Genomic DNA, 22,205 nt, shown 5'->3' with positions numbered 1-22,205 from the left:
TACATAGAACAACTGGCAAGAACATTCCATTAGATAGACAACATATTTTGACTGACATGTTATAAATTAATTTATTTTAAAAACCCTTCCATTAACTTTAAAATCTGGTATCGTTTTAATAGTTCCTTTCACTGTCTTGCACATCAGGCATTCACTGCACCTATGAAATCCTTTTGTGCGGATGCTGTGTCTAGGTGCTTCTTCCAGGGTACTTTTAACTACATGATTCCTTAATGATGTAGATTTTCTATAGATAAAAACAGGCTCATTGGGTACCAGGTCTCCTAAGATTGGTTCTTGTTTAATTAAATGCCAATTATTTTTAAAAACACGTTCAATCTTAAAATGTAAATTATTGAATTGTGTTATAAAAGCCCATTTATATAGGGTGTCATTTTCTATTTTGGGCGATTTTACTTTTAGGAGTTCTGATTTGTCCAATTTTGTTTTTTGCTGACTCAAGGGTTTCTTTATCATAACCTTTTGCTGATAGTCTATCCGAAATTTCTTCTATTTGTTGATTACAAATCTCTGGATTGGAACAATTCCTTTTTGCTCTGGTAAATTGTCCAAAGGGTATTCCTTTTAACCAATTACAATGATGTTGGCTATTGACATCTATATATCCATTGGAGTCAGTAGGTTTAGGAATATTTTAGGGTTTAATCTTCTGTCTTGGATATAAATAGTGAGATCTAAAAACGAGATTTGTTGTGCACTAGAATTAAAAACCAGATTTATAGAAAGATCATTTTTGTTAAGATTATCACAAAATTTTAAAAGACCATCATGACCGTCTCTCCATCATCAATAAAACGTTTCCACAGTACCAGACCCGCCCCCAGTCTTCCATCACGCCAAACCTACGTATGCTCCCAAAAGGACATAAACAAATTAGCATACCCGGGGGAGAATCTGGTACCCATGGCAGTTCCCACACACTGCAGATAAAAAAACACCATTATGATAAAAATAATTGTTCAACAGGATAAAATCGATTCTTTTCAAGATAAAATCCTTCAACTCGGGTTCTAAAAGTGATTGTTTTAAAAAGGAGACAGCGCGGAGACCCACTTTTTTCTGTATAATCGTATAAAAAGTGTGCCGACATCCGCGCTACATAAAATGTCTCCTTCTTGCCAACAGTATTGGTTCAAATTTCTTAAAAAGTCACCAGTGTCTTTTAAATAGGCGTTTGTCTTTAATACAAGGGGTTGGAGATAAAAGTCTACAAAATGCAGACAAGTTACTGGTTAGGCTGTTCCATCCGGAGATTATAGGTCTTCCCGGAGGGTTTTTTTCTCGTCTTTATGGACCTTAGGGAGGACATAAATTGAGGGAATGGATGGTCCCTTTCTTGATCAGAATTGACTGCTCAATTTCCAGGCCATTAAACGGAGTGTCCATACATGTGAGTGACTTAGCGGCCCCTAAAGCATTAGCCTGGTTGATATTGATAGCTGACACGGCTTCTGTATTGACACACTCAGTAATGTGGGAACCATCCCCTTCCTAGAAAGGGAGAATTGCTATTGTAGTAGCTTGTTCCTCACAGATTTTCTACAGAGTATGGGAAATGATCAGTAAAGGTGGAAACACGTACTCTAGAGCAAAATTAAATTTTAGGGAGAAAGAGTATATCCCTTCTGTCCCGGGTAGATGTATCTTGAATAGAAACTATGACATTTCTTGTTTTGAGGTGTTGCCATTAGATCTATGTGAGGCCTGCCAAATTTCTCCACTACTTCTGTAAAAAAACTTGTTGATCTAGTTCCTACTTTCCTGCTGATAAAATCTGCAATGTTGACAGGGAGAAAAGATTCCTTTCTGCCTACAATAATAGGTTTGAAACTTTTTCCCCCAGAATCTGACTCTTCGTTCCACCTTGACGAATTACGTAGGCCACGATAGCAGTGTTGTCTGATAATATCCTTAGATGTGTATTCATAATCAGATCTTGGAAGTACATAATCGCTCTCCGTACTGCCTGCATCTCTCTTTCTCTGAATCGAGGACATTTGCTTCTCCTGTTGGGACCATGCACCATGACAATTTCTCCCTCTCAGATGAGTACCCCAGCATATTGCACTTGCATCTGTTTTAAGCACTGTGTACGGAGGTTGAGAAAGGAACATCTTCCTGGATTTTAGTTCTGCCATTAAGTTAGGGAGTTTCTTGCTGTCGGACTTTGGTTTATCTTGCATTCTAATGCTGTGCCTTTTCTCACAAAGTGCAAAACATCCCTCTGAAGGTCTCATCCTCCACCTTACCCGGGGAACAACCTCTATTGTGGACACCAACATTCCAACTAAACAAAGTACTTGACACAAAGCACTCTTGTTTTACCTTTTGCACCACCGCCAGAAGTTGAACTCTATTGCATCTGTCTTCTGAAAGGGTAATTGGATCATGTACAATGTCCACAATAATGCAAAAGAACAGTAGCTTTTGAAATGGCTCCTATCAACTTTCTCGGTTGATTAACCACCTGTGTGAGTGCAGGTATGGCCATATTGTTACTCATTGCATCAAGAGCTAACAGAACCTTTGTGAAGACTCTTGGGGATGCCGATAACCCAAACGGGAGGCACGTGAACTGTAGATGTTGCTTCAAAACACACAACTTTAGAGATTCCCTGTCTTTCTTGAATATTGAAACATGAAAATAAGCATCTTTTAAGTCTACTGCGGCCATAAAATGTTCCTTTAATCCAGACAGAACAGTCTTCAAAGTTTCCATGTGAAACTTCCTTACCTTCATGAATTTGTTCAAGTCTTTGGAGATCCAGAACTGCTCTGAATCCACCTAACTATTTTTGAACCAGGAATATTCTGGAGTAGAATACCTTTCTTTTTTCCCGAAAGGGAACCTGTTCCAAAGCCTGGACTATCTGCTGTAAAGCTTTGACTTCCTCTCCATTGATGTATCTCTAGATATTCTAAACCTTTCCCTTACCAGGATGCTATCGAATTCTAGTCGGTAACCTCCTGACAGAACTGCTAAAGTCCATCTCTCCTGAACTGAACCCTGCCATTGGTTCACAAATTTCTGTAATTTTCCCCCTACTGAAAGAGTCCCAGACAGACTGTAGTTGTCAAAACTTGCGGTATCCTCTTCTGATAGGTTGGCAAAAGGACTCCTAGTACCAGATGAGTATCTGCCACATTGTCTTCCAGGCCTATAACTTCTAGCTTCTCTAGATTGTTGTTTAGGAGACTGACCCCTATATCTTGTTTCCTGTCCTGGGGTAATCTAATTTACCTGTCACAAGACATTCTCTCAAGTAGGGGCTCAAGAGCAGTGACCCTTCGTAAAGCAAGAAAAGATGAATCTTCGAACATAAATCCACCAACCAAATGAGTAACCATACTGCTAGTCTAGCTGATACACCTGTGCAGCCATAGATTTAGCAGCATATTTTACCACATCCAATGATGCCTCACAAATAAATTCTATTGCTTTCATCATAATGGCAAGATTGTTCTGCAAAAATTTTAATTCTCTCATCTATATCGGTCTTAATGCTCTAGACGTGGACGCCATAGCCACTTCTGCTTTAAAAATGCTTCAGCCATACCACTTAAGAGCTCTCAATTCTCCTATCCATTCTGTCCTTAAGACTGGCCCCATCTTCTAACAGAAAAGCACTGTCGTTTTAGAAGCCACTTCCAACACAGCCGCATCAACCCTTGGTATAGCGCACCAGCGGTCAAACAGTTCATCCTTAATAGGAAATTGAACTATACGATTGACCCTCTTGAAGTTACTACACTTCGCCACTATGTTGACATTGGATAATTAAGGGCCTCATGAACAGGAAAAAACCTAGTCCATCTTCAAATAACAGATCTTGATTATCCACCAATTCAGCCTCCTTATTATCCATAGACTTATAGATATATTTCAATTGGATATCCACAATATCCAAACTATATTCCCAGGGTTATTTCGTTGGGAGCCAATTAAGCTACCAGTATATTTTTGGGTTGTGGGAGGAAATCCAAGTACAGGGAGAATATAAAACTCGGCACAGTTAGGACCATGGTGGGAATTAAACCTCAATGCTGTGAGGCAGTAATGCAAAACCATTACACCATCCTTTTCCAAATTTTCACCAGAGTCTGCATCGGACAAATCCTCTACATAGATGCTTGGTGGTGTACCTGCGCAGTGAGTGAGTTTTGTTTGGACTAGCTGCAAAGCACTTGGCGCGGTCTGAATTGTAGGTTGCAACAACACTTTACTTAATAAAAATGAAGAATTAATTGAGTTACAGTCTGCAGTATTCTGCATTAATAAAATGTCTAGGCTAAATGCAGGTATGGACACCGTGTCCCCAATATTTGTGCACCGCTCTCTCACCCCTTCTTGCCAAATGATGGGGGGAGCGGTCCCCTAGTTATCCTGAAATGATAAACAATGTCCGCTTCTTTTCCTTTGGCAGAAAAAGGTATAGTCTATTGTACAGTTCAATGTCCGTATCTGAGTGCGGCGTCCCGCAAATCAGATATATGAGATAATATCTTCAGGTACCCCTTTATGCTGCCATGGTGAATGTGCGGGATTTTGGGAGAGGGGGTGGATGGTGCAGTTTAGGGTTGCCAGTTATGCAGCGTGCCTGTTGCCGTCCGATCGCCGCATGCGTTTAGTTCACACAGCATGCTGCGGTCACGGCTTGTTGGCAGTACTGCATTATATCAGGGGATGGGAACTGCCTCGGCGTGTGCGCTGCGTCCCACCGATCTGACTGGGAGCCCTCCTGCCTCTCTTTCTGTCCCCTTTCCTACTTACCCTCTCCTTGGTCTGTCTGTTCGGTGTCTTCTGGTTGCCGGCTCCCGTTTGCCTTGCGGTCTTCCGGGATTTCACCGCGGTCGGAGCGGGTAGGGGGTCCCGCTTCCTAGATAATGTCAGTAGGTCTTCCTCAACATGTTTCAGCTCAAGGAGCATTCTTCAAGGAGGTTGACATGTCCGGTGCCTTGCTAGTTTAAATGCAACTCTTTGCGCTGTGATTGGTCTTGATTTTCACTTGTTTATTGGTGCATTCATGTGTCAATCATTAGTCTGTAAGGTTCAGCTTCACGTAGCCAATCTGCCTAGTCCAGTGGTTCCCAACCTTTTTTCTTTACCATACCCCTTGATTAAGCTTTTCATTTATAAGTACCCCCACCTCTCAATTTGAACTATCCACAGTACTTACAAGTGGAGTGGAAGTAAGCGGTATGTGTGTCCTTATGCGTGTCCTTATATTAAGGAGTAGCTGAGGAGTAGGGTGTGGTCAGGAATTAAGTCCCTCTGTGTCTGGCCGCTGGCTGTGTACTGTCTCTGGGGTTCCTGCGAACGCCTGTAAGATTAATGCCACTGCTTCCTCCGCCTGTGGCAGCGCAGGTAGCTCCCAGTGGATTGCTGATCGGGAAAAAACATGAGAAGACGCTAATGAAGATGCAGACAGAACCGGAAGTGATGTAACGTGATTCGTCTCCATGGCAATGGGAGACTTATCCTGGAGACTTCTTCCGCCATTACCAACATTAATTTCAAGTACCCCCAACTGGTCTGCAGAGTACCCCAGTTTGGGAACCACTGCTCTAGTCTGTAAGGTTCAGCTTCACGTAGCCAAAATCCTCTACATATTCAACAAACAATATCAGGAATTCGGAATCATACTCCACAGCCAGGCTAATCTTGACCTCTTAGACCCTTGTATAGTCTCCCTTAGACACAAATGATCTTTTCATCCATCAATAGAAAAAAATCTTCTCACAGTTCTTAGAGAAGTGATTAGTCTTTCAAATGCTTTCTTTCCAGAAGTTGACACGCTATAAAAATGAATAAGACCGATCACTACACTATAGAAAGAAAGAAAGAAAGAAAGAAAGAAAGAAAGAAAGAAAGAAAGAAAGAAAGAAAGAAAGAAGTGCCTCTATGAGGACTTTCCTCTCCACGACACTTAACGGCTTTGGAGAAGAAGGATTCCAATCTGGATCCATTTTCAGCAGATAAAGGCTCTCTATTACAAACAGCACACTCTCCGGAGGGTGGGCAGTGGTGTATAGCACCATATTTAACACCCTTTGAACCCACAGGAGTGGGCGCATGCGCAGATCGTTTGGCATGGCGCCGCCAAGTTACCTCTGCCCACCCCTTCCGACCTTCTGCCCTTCTGTCGCCGCCTCGATGCACACTGCAACTTCCTCTTTTCTCCGAATGTAAGGCAGTCAGTGCGGTGGGAGCACGATGCAGGATGCTGACTGTTGTACTATGTGGCTGGGGAGATTGATTAGAGGCATGCCACCCCACATTCAAGCAGGAGGCATCTCCTCTTCTTCCCTGGGAGCCAACCCCCTTCCAGCGGCGGCTACACAGAGGCACATGTGCTGGGAAAAAAAAATGAATTAAGACTCCTGCAGAAATAAACAAACCTACAATACACTGTCTAAACTGGAGACAGGAAAAAGACTGGGAAGGGGAGGGGGCTGTATATAACCAAGTGGGCGGAGTTACAGAAAGATCTACCTGTCTGGAGATGGGGGATGGGATGTAAAGGCTGCCATGGAGGGTGAGGAAGAGAAACAGGCGTGGTCTAGCTCCCACAAGGCCATGCCCCATTTTTAAAATGGGTTATTGCCTAGCTACAAGCAGCACAATTATGCTAGATAGCGCCATCTTGTGACATCTCCACTTCAAACCAGCAGTCCATTGAATGCATTTAACAACTACAAAAAGAGACATAACTATATTCTTGCAGCAAACAATTGCAGGTTAATCTGACAGTTGAACCAATCCCCATCATTAGTGACTAAAATAACTTAGGTAACCTAGGAAATACCTAGCATCTCCTTTTATAATTTCATGTAAGCGAGAGGGATGGTTTTGCTAACGTGGGAAATGTAAATCCAGCTCTCATGTCTCCCAGCTCATGTCTCACCAGACAACTGAGCAGTGTGGTGAGGGGCAGATAGCTGCTGTCAGCAATGAGCTCTTAGTGCCGGGGGTGGGGGTAGCTGGAAGAGCCACAATCTGGTAGAATTGCCCACTTTTTCCTCGCTACTAAGCCCAGTGCCTTTAGGAGTGTCATAAGAAAGAGATCAAAGTAACAACTAAATTGCTCTGAGGGGTGCCCTAAAAAAACAACTGAACTGACCCCTATGAGCAGCATGTCACTTATTCAGCAATTAATTGCATGACTCCAAATATTAATAATAATAAAAAAATTACTTACACATCATTGAATTCCTCAAAGGACTTTGATGGGGTAAAAACATCTAAGAGCCCAATAACCTGTTAAAAGAAAAAGTTAAGTCACATATGCAAATAGTAGCATCAAATCTTTAATATTCAAGAACATCGGAAGGTGCATCAATTATCATGGGCGCTAATCAAACTAAGTCAGCAACTTTGGTACTGGGACAGGTGGTCCATATTTCTGGTTATTTACACATAATTAGGACATTGACACCGTCCTCAGAGGACACACCTTGCAATACAGCATGGGTTATTTTCAAGTGAGCCTTTGCGAGTTGGGCAATTCAGTCGTAAAAGCCTATTTGCATCACTTGTGCTAGTGTCATGCTTTGATGACCTACGAAAGAGCAAGAAAAGGCACGGCAATTAACCTGAACCCCTAAAATCTCTCAGTAAGACTACTAGTAAAATACTAATTTAATAGTTGAAAAATGATACTAAGTATTTTTCATCAAATTAAGTAGAAAAAGTTCTTTAATGTGATTTGTTTTTAACCTCTTACGTGGTGGGTTTTCCTCACAATGCAGGTTTATTCTGCTCCTAAAAACACACCACTGATGGGCAGAACACTGGTCCCTTGAGGCTGCCCAGCCACCATCCTGCCTTCAACCGTATGGTGGCGGAGGGGTCCCGACGCACGAGCAACACAGGGGGTGGCGGCGGTTGTGTGGGTGGAGCAGCCAGATGGTGCTCCACTGGTGCTTTTCTAGGGGTCAGTGGCATGCATGAAAATTTTCAGGGTGGCCTGCACCGGCAGCACAGCCTGGAAAATTTCTGGCCATATCACTTAAGATGTTAAAGTTTCAAAAACCATTGAGAAAGCAATCTGCAAGTTTAAAAACTCATTCCAGAAAAATAATTCATGTCCCACGATTCAACTTTTTGAATCAGGTGATCTTCATGATTGGCAGGGATGTACAGAATATTTTTACCTTACTGGAAGTCTAAGCCTTTTTTGAAAGTGTGACTGTAAGCATTATTTAAAATCAGAATAGAAAGATTCAATTAATGTAAGAAAAGGAGTAAAAAAGCAACTTAAAATATTTATACACTATAAAGAGAAAGGCGATTAGACACTAATAGCAAATAAAATTAACAAGATTTTATAGACCAAGTGTGGAGATTACTGCTGACACCCTTCTTGGCAAACTGTCCACAAAAGGTAAAAGAAAAAGTTTAATAGTTTGGCCTTCAAAAATGCAAATTAGGAAAACAAATTCAAGCATCATTTACATACTTAAATGACAGCATTTGGGGGGGTTTTCAAAGAAATTGGATCCAAGATGAAAAATATAAATAAAGCTAGTACTGAAATGATTAGTTTAAGGACTATTAAGTATTTCTGCAGCAGTTCATATACAAAAGTGAGGGTCATGAACACAAATATAATATAAAAAGGAGTTGTATACCTATCTAGAGCTCTTGCAGTGTCATATGTCCTTTACTGTGTTACAGTTTAAAACAGCACCAATCCTATTACACTGTGGTGTAAAGAGAATGTGTAATCATTCCAGTCAGTGGCCAATTGGAGCTTACAAACTAAATGACTACTAGACAGGGTCCCCAATTTATCCATCAATTGAACCACCAGTATACTTTTGGAATATTGGAAGAAACCAGAGAACTCACAAGAACATCATTCAAATATACCCAGAGATAAGGTTCTAGCCTGAATCAAACTTCTAACACTTGACTGAAGTTGCAGTGCAAACCACAGCGCCCCCCTTTTAGCGGTATCTGATAATAAGTGATATTTTATAAAATAATAATACATTTTTATAGTGCTTTTTCTCCAGTTGGACTACAAGTGCTTAAAAAGATAGAATGAACATAATGCAGTAGAAAAACATTGAATTAGAGAAAGTTTCTTTTTTAAATACAGGAGCAAAGAGGTAAACGCTAAGGCAGGTATTCAATACGACTGGCGAGGGGGTTAAACCACGAGGATTGCAGGAAGCCAGCGATCCTCGCTGATTAACCCCCTTGCCAGCCGCCCGCCCTATTCAACGTTCTGGGGAAATCCTCGCCGTTACAGGACGACAAAAATTGCCCAAAACAGCGAGACCCGCGGCTAATGCAAAAAACTCGCTGTTTTTAGCCGTGAGTCTCGGAGCCGCATACGCCAATTCCCCCTCGCTCAAAAAATGGAGCGAGGGTGAATTGGCATATGAGGGGGGGGGGTGGTGACAGCGAGCAGGAAGCCCTGCTCGCTACCGCCGCTTGCCCACGGCATTGGGCGGCATTCAGGCAAAAGGGCAGGCTAGTGAACTGATAATGCATTCCATTCACACAAAATCTAGAAATTTTCTGTCAGTTTTCTTTATAGGAATATGAAAATAGGCATCCTGCTAAACTATGGACACCAGGAAATCTTTTCTTCTCAGACTCATGAAGACAGACTGAAGTTTCCATCAGAAACATTCTCTTCCTTATTCTCTTGTTTAAGCTTCTCAAATCCAGAATGGTTCTGAACCCTCCTGAAGCTTTTTAGCACAATGAATAGGTGGGAATAAAACCCCCTCTTCTCTTCTAATTGTGGAACGCTACTGCTGCAGAACTGATTAAAATCACTCAAGACTCTTTTGTAGAATCAAGACTACCAAGTCTGGATATATAAGTCTCGACACTACTACCTTGCCTATCCTTGATGTGCTGAGAAAATCTAACTTGTACCCCTTGACTATTTTCAAGACCCACTTGTCCTGGATATTTAATGTATTTAACTATCACTGCTCTGTACATGAGTATGCCTGAACAGCAATATTTAACAGTGGTCTTTTACTTGACGTTTACTTGATACATGCACACACTTAAATTTAGATGCCAATTCAATTGCATTATAAGGAAGTTCAGAATGTCACTCTTCCCAAATGTGTTGACTAAGCATACTTTAGTTTTTTGCCCACAAACTGGCAGCAGTTGTAGAAGAGAAGATGCCAGAAGGGTACTATAGACTGCTCTGAGGTGATCATGAAATCTGCTGTCTGCCACAACCACATCCCCACCCCTTAAAGAGTTGATCATGGTCAGAATAATTGAATCCAAGATACCAAAGCTTGTCATCAGCACCCCAAGTATTCAGGAAGATCATGGAGGGGATGTTGCCCATCTACAGTCCTTGAGGATTACCACTGTATGATACCTGGACATTCTACTTACCAATGCTCAATCAGTGTAGCAGCATCTGGGTCATGTATTATTGAAAAACCACCTGTCAACTACTTGTTGCGACCGCCCAGTCATTCATTGTCAGAAGAATCAAACCCCAGATGCTGAAGCAAAGCATGAGAGTGGAGGTCTGGAGCCACCAGAGCAGGGGAATGAGAGTCCGAGTGGAAAGTCAACCAAGTGTCTGTGGTTGAAGATTTGACTGGGACAGCAGGTACAACTGAAAAAAGTTGTAGAATGGAACTGGTCAAATTGAATGGTCACCATCTCATCCAGGAGAGGAATGTAAGAGGTGAATAGACACCTTCTTTGGTTGAGAAGCAGCTTGACCAAATCCCGAATTACCTGGGTCTTTTCCATAGAAGGAACACTTTGTGCAGAAGTGTCCAGTAAAAGGCCAAGCACTGGAGGCACTGTGAAGACACCAGATTGGACTTTGATGTCGACAAAGCTATGCTGGAAAAGAACCTGGTTTTACAATACATGGAAGCTGCTATGCTGATAGATACTTAATAAGTAGGTTGTCTACTTCAAGATGGGCAGGCAAGATCCCGGACCACTAAGTAGGAGCTGTTTGGAGTGCAATGAAAACATTTAGCTGGCAGTGTTGCGTAGCCTTCCCATGCTACTTTCATGGAGGAGGCTTGAACAGAACACATTTAGTTTGTCTGTGAGGGGGGGGTTCTCCTTAGACAACCATGAAACAAGTAAGCGCAGCTTTATCTTTAAATTACAATTAAAATACACTTGAAATACATTCTGTGCCTAGGGCCCAACACTAGGCTTTTACACATACTCAACATGGCAGCGCAACATGACTTACTATACAATATATTTTTAACAATAGATTTGAAACATTTTTGTATTTTTTGTGCCCATAGGGCTGCATTGCACCAAAGGTTAAATATGTTGCCTTGCCATACTGGGAGCCCAGTCCCCATTATTCCTAGCACCTGTTAACTATGTAAAGCCAGTATGTACCAAGTGAAACTGAAAATATAAAGAACTTCATCTTTTTCTGTAATGTGTAGAATTTCCATTAATTTGATCACCATTTTTTAGCATGACATCTGTCTACTTCTATGCAAAATAGCTGGGGCATACATTACGCAATGAACGCAACTCACATTTTCATGTTTCATGTGCTTTAGAAGACGAAGTTCCCTATAGGTACGCTTGGCATGGATGATGGACTGAAAGGGACGGGAAAGCTTTTTTACTGCCACACGCTGTTCTGTCTTCGTATCAAAGGCCGAACTGTGTGTACAGGGAAAAAAAATAAAATAAATAAAAAGATTACTACACAAAGAAAAGTCAGTATGTGAAGTCTGTTGAAAGAAAATGAGGCAGTACAGAATTACTCATTTCTTATTGAAGCACATTACTAACAGAGCATGATAGATGTTTAATAAGCAGTTTTACATCCATGATTATTAAAACATTACACACACACACTTGATAAGTGCTGTAAATTTCTATGAGATGGCACCACATTCCCTTTGGTGGCATGACAATTGGAAACTTCCACAAAGGATTTGGATGCTAGGTACACACAGGCAATTAGATCAGCCATTGAACTGAATGGTTGATGTATTGCTGGACCATCAGGCAGAGGGTACCAGCAACATTTTTCAGACATACTGGGGGAAAATTTACAAAAGGAAATTTGTAAAAAATAGGTGTATTTGTATGCAGAAATACACTTATTTTTGACATCTACTATCCCGAAAATACGACAATTCTTATTCGTATTGATAGAACATCAATACGGATACAAATTTACGTATTTTCGGGATAGTAAATGTCAAAAATAAGTGTATTTCTGGATACAAATACACCTATTTTTTTACAAATTTTCTTTAGTAAATTTCCCCCACTGTGTCAGATGTGTAGCATAGCTGGTGACTGATATGTTGAGCTGTGTATATGGGCGAACAAGTAGGCAATATTTCAGTGTAAAAGTGGTTTACATACAACACTGCCCAGTCATCAGTGACGGTCACAATCGAGCGGGCACATTTACATGCACCCGCTAAGTTGTGACGTCAACTGAACTTCAGATATATCTACAGGTGTGTACCTATCATGAGTCAAGTGATAACATTTTTACCTCAACAATTTTTCACAACTGCTCGGGGGTCTAAATATTACTGTGACCGAAGTTCTTGCTGCCAATTGGATGGCAGAGACCCACAGCCGGTCGAAAATCATGCACCATGAGAAAATAATAGACTGTTTTAAAAAGCATATTAGATACTGCCATTTCAACAGTTAACATTTATACAAATCTAGTATATAAAAAACAGTTGCCCAATTTATTAAAATTAGGATATATTGCAGGAAACAGTGACTGAATTAATCTGTCATCCTCATTTATTGCCTTACAATAAGAGAGAACATAAAGCCTCTATTACCCCTTTCACACCAGAAATGCAGGGAAAAACCCGGGAATTCCCGGGACAAGCAGGGACATTCCCAGGTTTGGACCGATTCACACCAGAAAAGTCCCTGCATTTTCTGGTGTGTGAAGGAGGCTGGCAGGAGGCGGGCAGTCGGTGGGATGGCGCCGGTGAGAATACTCACCCCGGTTGCTTGTCCTCTGTGCGGGCCGAGAATCCACACAGGCGGTGGCGCAAATGACGGGACAGGCAGTGGATGAAGATGACGCTGCACTCTGGCGCCTGTTCCGTCATTTGCGCCCGCCACCTGTGTCAATTCCCAGCCCGACAGTACACAGAGGACCGGCAACCCAGGTAAATATACCCTACCCCATTCACACCAGCCAGGTCCCCGGGAACAACCCTGCTACCTAGCGGGGTTGGATTGCCGGAAAATTAGCCCGGTAATTTGTCCCGGGAACCTTTCACACCAGCGCTAGTACCGGGTTGTTCACGGACTCAACCTGGGAATTTAGGCTGGTGTGAAAGGGGTATATGTTACTAAAGTAATTTTTTTTTTTTTTTTTAAATAGGTTGCTACAAGGGACCAGTGTATTAAGCCTGGTGGGGTGATAGAGTGGACAGTATATTATCATCAGCCAAAGAACTCCTAATTGTCATTTATAAAACCCAGTCTGGTTACTGTAGTTGCAGTAAGCTTACTGAAATTATAATTTATTTGGAGTATGTTACCATGTTGTAAAGAAGGTATTTCTCTAAAACTGGGTACACACTTGTCAATATGGGTGCCGGGCGGCTCCCCGACAGTCGGGATTCCGACAGTTAGTACTCCGATGTCGGAATCCCGACTGCTCCCTCGTGGGGGTCCACGACCCCCATAGAGGGAGAATAAAATAGGTGGCGAGCGCAGCTCTCCACCGTGCCCGCAGCGTGGCGAGCGCAGCGAGCCCGCAAGGGGCTTCATTGCGCTCCCCACGCTGTGCAGTCGGGATTCCGACGTCGGAGTACTGACTGTCGGAATCCCGACTGTTGGGGTATTATACCACACCCGTCAATATAACTCACAAGTTACCATCAACTTAATTATTTTAATATGGTAGGCACCTACACACATTTCTTCCAAATTGTAATTGTATATATGCGATGTATAAAACTGCAATAAGCTAACGCAACTAATTAAATGCTCCGATGGGTGTTATTTTGGGAAAGCCCCCTCCAAAAAACCACAGCTACAGAATAACCCCTTGAAATTCCTTAGTGATGTCACCAATTCTTAACAAGTTGAAAGGGTGCATTGTCATGTATCAGCTCTTCAATAATAGCAACCAGTAAATGCTTGGGTTTCTGTTAAGAGCGCTAAAAATGGTGATTTTTGTTTACTGGAGGTATAATGAAAAAGGGAGGAGAGTAGGGCTGTACATAAAAATCTCTCTCCCTGGGTGTTGGAGGTAGTAAGCTGCTGCTAGAGAGAGACAAGGCTGTACCACTTATCAATAATTTCATCCCCAACATTTATATATATTTTTATATTTACATTTTTATGTACAGCCCTACTCTCCTCCCTTTTTCATTATACCTCCAGTAAACAAAAATCACCATTTTTAGCGCTCTTAACAGAAACCCAAGTATTGCAAACCCATAGGAGCTGCTTAGCATATCAAGCGCGGAAACCAAATAATTCTCCTAGAAACCAGTAAATGCTGGCAACAGGTGACCTTAAAAAGCTTTAGAACATGCAGCAACTTTAGGAAAACATGCCTGTCATTAACAACTTGTTACACAAGTACAAGGCTGACGTTTATTTTTTTATTAATTAAGTATCTAATATAGCACATACATATTCCGCAGCGCTTTACAGAGAATATTTGAACATTCACATCAGTCCCTGCCCCAGTGGAGCTTACAATCTATATTCCCTACCACAGGTACATGCACTTTGCTCGCTATGCTTCGGGCACACTATTTTATTCTCACACCATGCCCTAGCTGATGGCAGGGCATGAAATACTGCATGTCGGCTCAAAAAACAGTGAAAAAACCCATGTCGACCTAGAACCCTGTCAACCTAATGACAGTCAACCTCAGTGCTGTCGACAATACGACCATATCCCTTCTTTTTCACTTTTTATTTGTTCTTATTCAGAAAATGTTAATATTAAAACAATTAAATTAAGCAGGACCATTCAATTATTTTTGTACATACAAAAATATATCCATGACACAAATCTCAATTGTATTTTGCTTGTGTCAATGTGATTTTAGTCATTAAATAGTCTGTCAAAGGTTCATAGGTCCCAGATTTCATCAATTTAAATAAGTAGCTGGTGTCCTGCAAGGGTTAAACAGCGTTGATCAAACAGTATGAAACTTGAAAGCCACACAGAGGGGGTCATTTACATATGACCCCTTGCAATTTATTTTGACCAACAAGGATTTGGGCAGAAATAGGGCGATAAAGTGGGCATGGGTCCCAGATTTAATCTTTTTGAATAAGTAGATGTTGTCCTGCAAGGGTTAAACAGCGTTGGTAAAACAATACAGGTTGAGTATCCCTTATCCAAATTATTCATAAAAACCATAGTCTCCAAAATATGTGCGGTTTTTTTGATAAAAACCTACTGGGTACATCTGTAACTGGCACTACAGAGGAAATAAAATGTACTGTAACTGGCTTGCTTGGCATTCAAATTCAGTGCCTGAGCTAGTACACAAACTTTGGCCAGTATTCAACGCTCCCGATTGACCTTTTTTTTTTTTTTTTTTTTTTTCGGCGAATCAGGCTGTTTTCACTCCTTGCGCTGAATTTTTTTCACTGAAAATATGATTCACCCGGAAGCCTCTCATTATTCATTCATATATTCACTTCACTCTGGTCCCAGCTTGTTAGGTGCGGGACCAGAGGAGTCACTTACATATAACCAACCTGCAAATGACTTTGACCAAGGATTATATAAAGTTTAAATTGATTAATTATGAATGTATGGTATACATTATTTTGACCAGATCTGTTAAAAGGTCCATACACACTGGGCGACTATGCCCAGCGTGTATGGACAGCGATGATCGCATTCATCGCTATGGGAAAAGCCTCTCAATGCATACACACTGAGTGACTTTCCCCTGGTAATACAAGCAGATGAACAACTTTCCCAGCGATTTTGCGGTAGCACGCAGCAGAGCGCACTGCCGGGGCATACGCACTGGGCGGCATTGAGATGAAAGCCGCTCAAACATGCTGTTTTGAGCAACTTTCAGCAGCAGGTTATTCTGGTTGATACGCATTGCTGTGAAGTTCGCAAAGCTGCATGTCATTTTTCGCCCGCCACAGGTAAATCCCGCCAGCCCCCTTAGCAGGCAAAATTCATCCGCGAATGGCTATTTTATATTAACCTCCATTCGCAGCCTATGGGGAAACACCCACATTATTTGATGGTCGCCAACCATCAAATGACGTGGAGGGTACACACAAAACTAAGACACTCTAAGGCAGTGGTTCCCAAACTTTTTTGAATCAAGGCGCCCGTGTATCAGAATTTTTACTTGGGAAAAAATATGGTACTTGTGTATTTGCAGGGCAAAAATTTACATACGTACGGCACCGTAAGAAAATCGTATCATATGCAATGCAATTTTCCCTAGTTAACTAGTTTCCTTAGTTAATTTTTAGTGCACCCCTGCCCGTGGATCGCATCGCACGGCATGCTATTTGCGGTGTGATGCGATTTTTCATTGTATAAGCACCCATGCTATGAGATGTGATGGTACTTCATTTTAAAAGCACTTATGCGATTTTATCGTGTGCTATTTTGCACACCCCCACTCTCCACGTCACCCCGAAGCGTGGCGAGCGCCGCGGTTATGCGTCCTCCTGACCTTTTCATACCCCCACTATCGACGTCGGCATGGAGTTGATTTTATAAAGTGTGGCGAACCACCGAGCACAAAGCGTGGCGAGCCCTGCGAGGGGACGCAGATTACTTTACATGTGTTCCGTGTCTGCTCGCCACGCTTCGGGCTCGGTGTCTCACTGCGCTCGCCACACGTTATAAAATCATCTCCACTCCGACGTGGATAGTGGGGGTATGAAAAGGTCGGGAGGACTTGCTATGCTTCGGGGTAACGTGGATAGTGGGGGTGTGCTAAATCCCATTGCTTCGCATAGACATGTACACTGGTGGTGTTGTGCTAAATCGCATGCGATTTTGCGTACGATGCGATCCGTGGCCAGGGTGCAGTGAATAAATTAACTAGTGAGATTGTATCGCATGGCACGGCACGAAAAAGTGCCATGCAATGCGATCTCACTACGCAGAATAGCCCACTAAGCAAATTGTGTTTATATCTCATACCTAATGTCAGTTATGTGATAAATGACATGATTCACATCTTTATACAAGGAAGAAATGAAATCGTCCCAAGGCGCAAAGCCAGAATCCTGCAGCCGTACACTGGAAAGAAGAGGTTCACCAGATACCTCTTGACAACGGAATTGCAGAAGAAAAGGAAACAATGTATGATGGGCGCTGGTTTCTTGTTTGCTCCAGTAGTTTGCTCATAGAGAAAAAAATAGAAACATAGACATACATAAATTAGAGATGTATGTGTATGAATTCAAAGGCAAACAGAGATGGGTTTTGGCCCAAATGAATACCTGCACTAGGCACAACTGCTCTCCAGCCTTGAAAAAGACAGTTTATCTGTCGAAACGCGTCGGTGGAGAGGAGCTGTGCAGTAACCATACCTGTAAACCCTGGAAGCACCTGACTGGCAGTGAATGGCCATACTCTGCCAATTCAGAGAGAACGTTCTCTTTTCTTTTTTGGATACTCTGGGAATGGTTGGAGGAATTCCGCTATCACCTTCTAGCAAAACCTGTGGGATCCAAAAAGATACCTTGATACGATTTGAATAGTGATCGTACATGTGAGTACGGTACGAACCTACCCTCCTTACTTTGGTATCTTTAAAGATACACTTATACCTAAAGATACCTTTATGTGTTTACACACCCATGATTCACATCTGTTTGTTCACATTTTGCCTATTACATTAGGCCGGGTTATTGCCGTGTCCTTGCGGCCCCAACACGGGGCGAAGTGCGGTTTGAAAGGGCCACCTCGGGTCCAGCAACATGGGAGTTCAACCCTGGTAATGATGGGGGTTGAATACGGCTCTGACTCGTGTCAAGAGCAGTGTGAACAGGTGCCTGGGTCGAGCGATCCGGGTCCCGTTCACAGTATGGAGGAGGCAGCACTGTCAGCTCAAAGTGCTGACTCCTCCCAAGCCCCCGGTGACATGCCGCCACTCAGCTCCACCCCGTGTGATGTCACCGACACGGCAATAAGCCGGGTCTGTGACAGAGAATTCAGACCGCATATACCGTGCCACACTGGGGATGGGACCTGTGTCCTAATCCTGGGTGCGAGCCGGCATTTGCAGTCTGAAACCGGTATAAAGCTGCCCATACACAGTCCGTTTTACGGATCCGTTTGGTACTTAAACAGCACACATCGGATCGCATCCCTAGTGCATGCACTGCGATACGATGTGTACCTAGTTCAAAAAGTATGTGCAGCACATACTTTTTGTACTGTACTATGTGATGCGCGGGACCGTGCATCGCATAGTACAGAACGGATGCCGGCGAACGGCTCCGTGTATGGGCAGCTTAAGTGTGGGTTTCAAGGGTCATATTGTTTGACCAACACTGTTTATCCCTTGCAGGACACCAGCTACTTATTCAAAATGATGAAATCTGGCACCTTTGCCAGCCTATTTTTTAGACTAAAATCACATTAGCACAGACAAAATACAATTGAGAAGTGGATCGTGGATAGTTTTTTGTTTTTACAATAATAATTTAATGATCCTGCTTAATTTAATTGTTTTAATACTAACATTTTTTTAAGTAAGAAGCTGGATCATGATTAAGAAGCCAACTTCAGCCTCATTAAATAAGTTAAATATGTACAGATTGCAGATTAAAGTATTGTTGTGCTACTGAAAGATTATGAAGGAATATTGGTAAAACAAACTTTACCCAGGCATATTAATTTAGAAGCACTGTAATTGAATATACCACACATTTACAGTTTCTTATTTAGCGCAGCTGATTCCATTGTGCTTTACAATTGTAGACTACTATAGGCATATCTGGTCACTTGTTCATGTTAACACACATTGTACAAAGGTAGGGCAAGGTCAAACAAGCAAATTTTAAAGAGCAAAATGATGACTTGCTGCTGCCTATTAGAGCATCATTCATCTTGTAGAGATGAGTGGCTACTGTATAGGCAGTACTTTCAAGGGTGCAGCCTCTCTGTCTGCGTTGTATTTATGCAGAATAATTCTGGAAGCAAATGGTGTGTGCAGCTTAAGTCCAGGAAGTTTTTCTTTTTTTTTCCCTGCATAGTGGCAGTCCATGAGTTGCGTGCAATATGTGCCCATTAATTAAGAGGGTGGATTTTATGCAACATGTGCCATGTAATTATGAATGCAGGAAGGTTTCCATGTTGAGGTGAGGAAAAGGGATACCTGTATAAAATATATGGTAAATCCATGGTTGGTGCAAGTGGTCTATGCGCAGTACATTTTGTAACTACATGCAATCTTCTATATGCAACACAAAAGCATTTTTGGCAGTCACATACAGTGAACAGCTTCCTGGATCCCAGAATAGCTTACAGCCTTTTCGCATGCAGTAATTTCCCATTATGACCCTTGCATAGGTTTGCAGCCCTGCGTTAACATAATGAAAAAAGCCGAGACTACTATAACAAAATGAAATGCATACAACAACTCTGACGGTTGTAGGCACTTTAATGTGCACCGTGAACGCATGAAATGTAAACAAAAGTGCAACTCTCCCTACACAATATATACCTTCAGATTTAGCTGCTGCGTGCAATTTCAATCTCTTTTATAGTTGCATAGCTATGCTTCATTTATGAAGCCCTTCGTGCAAACTGTGGCTTAGCTCCTAAAGTGTACCAGAACTGCACAGTTAAACGAAAGAATACGGAACAAAAAGTCCCATCTCTGTCCTAATCTCTCCCAATGCTGTAGGCCTGAGTGTGCAGCCGGGAATAGAGCATGGGAGGCTGGCTCACTCAGATGTGGCCTGAAGGGCAGAGCACCAGCAAATCATGCACAGGGCCCCTGCACTTAGCAGAGCAAAGTGACAGGCACAGGTAGCAGACAGCTCGCCAATGACTTACCACACCGAGCCGTAAGCCCCAGAGCCCACGGGACTCAGATTCTGGTAACGCTCAGGCACCTCCCACAGCGTCTTGTTCAGCTCCTGCCGGTAAAACCCAGAAGGGGAATTGGAGGACATTGCTTGCAGCAGTACCCCACACCTCGCACAAGAAACCCACCCGACTCCGCGCCCTCACTCACAGCCCCCCCAGATAACCCAACCAACACAGAACTCCACCACTTCCCGCGAGATTTCCCCACGCCTTGTGCAACTTCCATGTTACAAGGCGCATGCCCGGTGCGGGGCAGGGAGAGGGATTGAAGCTCTGTTGAGTCGAGTTGGACCAGGCAGGGCACGGCGGGGTCGTTTAGCGTTATCCGGGGCTATGCTATGGCACATTTCATTGATTGAAAATCAACAGGCGTGTGTACAGGTGGGAACCGGACTGAGACTGCAAATCTGATCAGGAAGCCGCCCTATGCATGTTCGTGGACATTGATTATAGTGTATTAAAATACCCAAGATTAAATCAGCTTCTTATTTGTTCTGCTTCACTTTTAGGACATGTTATAGGTATAGGGACTAAGTAAAAACCGGACCCGGACAAGACTGCGGAACGCTAGACCGGACATCATACTCTGCATTCCGGCATACCTCCCAACATGACCCATGCCAGGAGGGACAAACTACTCTGTTACTGGACTTTCCTCTTAATGTATGATTGCCATCACCTGTTTTTGAACAGGTTAACTAATAAGAAAGGTGTTTCTCGACAGGTGATGGCAATCAAAATTAAGAGGGAAGTGCAGGAGCAGAGCAATGTGTCCCTCCTGGAGAGGATGCTTGTGGTAGCCTTCACCAGGGACATGGGGAAGGGGAGATTACAGCCTCCCCTTGTGGTCCAGACTGATCTGGTTTTTGCAACATGCTGAACCATACAGGCCATGAGGCTTTATTCTCCCCACTCCTCTGCCTGGTGACAGCTGTCACCATAGGTGCGCGCACATTAACTGAGTGTTAGGGGTGCACAGGCACCCCCTAATGCTGTGCCCCACCCTTATGAACACCTCTGCCACTAACAATACCAGCAATACACTTAACCAAAGACTTTTGCTTTTTAGAACTGTATTCCATTCCTAAAGAAGCGCCGATCAATCAATTATATGTGTGTTTGCATTGTTAATTGAACTAGACCATTGTCGTATTACTAAATACCTGCATCATCTATACATGTTTGTGACTGTATTTGCATGTACTGTTACGCAGAGTAATTAGAACATTAAAACTGAAATAGGCCGGAGATTATGGTGCGGCTGAGAGACTTTTTATATTGTAGCGAGTGCCAATAGATGATGGAAGACACGCCTGATTGGCGGTGTTAGACGCGCCCAATAGGTGGAGCTATGCACACTCCTTTGATGGTGCACCCCCTAAAAAAATGTGCTGCGCACGCCTATGGCTGTCACAGGCAGCACACCCCCCATTCCGGGGTGTTGTCAGGGTCTGGTTTTTACCCATACCCATACCCCATGTTATAGTTCATGGGTCCTCAAACTGTGGCCCTCCAGATGTTGTGAAACTACAAATCCCAGCATGCCTTGCCACAGTTTTAACACTCCCTTATAGCAAAACTGTGGCAAGGCATGCTGGGATTTGTAGTTTCACAACATCTGGAGGGCCGCAGTTTGAGGACCCATATTATAGTTAAACAATTGCATCAAGCTGGATCACTAAAGCATACTTCCCAACATGACCCATTCCAGGATGGACAAGATGTTTTGTTCCTGGACTTCCCTCTTAATGTATGATTGCTTTAACCTTTGATGAAACACCTTTCTTACCAATTTACCTGTTCAACATACAGTGGTTCCCTACCTTTTTTTATCTCCCGTATGGCTTGATTATGTTGGCAGAGTATATAGTGGTGCTTATAGTGTTAGATGACACACGTTTTGGAAGCTTAACCAGGAGTGTGGTTTATTTGAGTGAGCATAGAGTTAAGTAATCAAAGGGTTAACTTACAGGTATGCAGTATATAGCACAGGGCTGCCTACCCTCTGAGAATGGCCGGAAGTCTCCCGAAAATCGGGTCCCTCTCCCGGCCCCCCACTGCACCCCCCCGATCACGGCATTTAAATGCCGCAATTTGCAGGTCTCAGAGGAGGGGGCGGGGCTAAAATGGTGCAATCGCTTCATT

The 22,205-nt window shown here is 42.8% G+C and overlaps 1 protein-coding gene across 2 annotated transcripts in view; it reads right to left on the bottom strand.

Annotated features, from left to right (window-relative positions):
- Positions 1 to 20,386, bottom strand: part of LOC146060190 (mitogen-activated protein kinase 14) — a 96,055-nt gene extending 75,669 nt beyond the window's left edge. For both annotated transcript variants that reach the window (XM_083173150.1, XM_083173151.1), the window contains exons 1-3: positions 20,028 to 20,386; positions 11,539 to 11,668; positions 7,221 to 7,279 (exon numbers count right to left, since the gene is read on the bottom strand). In XM_083173150.1, the coding sequence (XP_083029276.1) occupies positions 7,221 to 7,279; positions 11,539 to 11,668; positions 20,028 to 20,146 (308 nt within the window). In that variant the 5' untranslated portion in view covers positions 20,147 to 20,386. The remainder of the gene's footprint in view (positions 1 to 7,220; positions 7,280 to 11,538; positions 11,669 to 20,027) is intronic.
- Positions 20,387 to 22,205: the final 1,819 nt, after the last annotated feature.

This window comes from Crinia signifera, chromosome 2 (assembly GCF_055691185.1).
Source record: "Crinia signifera chromosome 2, ASM5569118v1, whole genome shotgun sequence".
In the NCBI taxonomy this organism is placed as follows: Eukaryota; Metazoa; Chordata; class Amphibia; order Anura; family Myobatrachidae; genus Crinia; species Crinia signifera.
The sequence above is the reverse complement of the archived record's forward strand: the minus strand, read 5'-3'. Positions and strand labels throughout refer to the sequence as shown.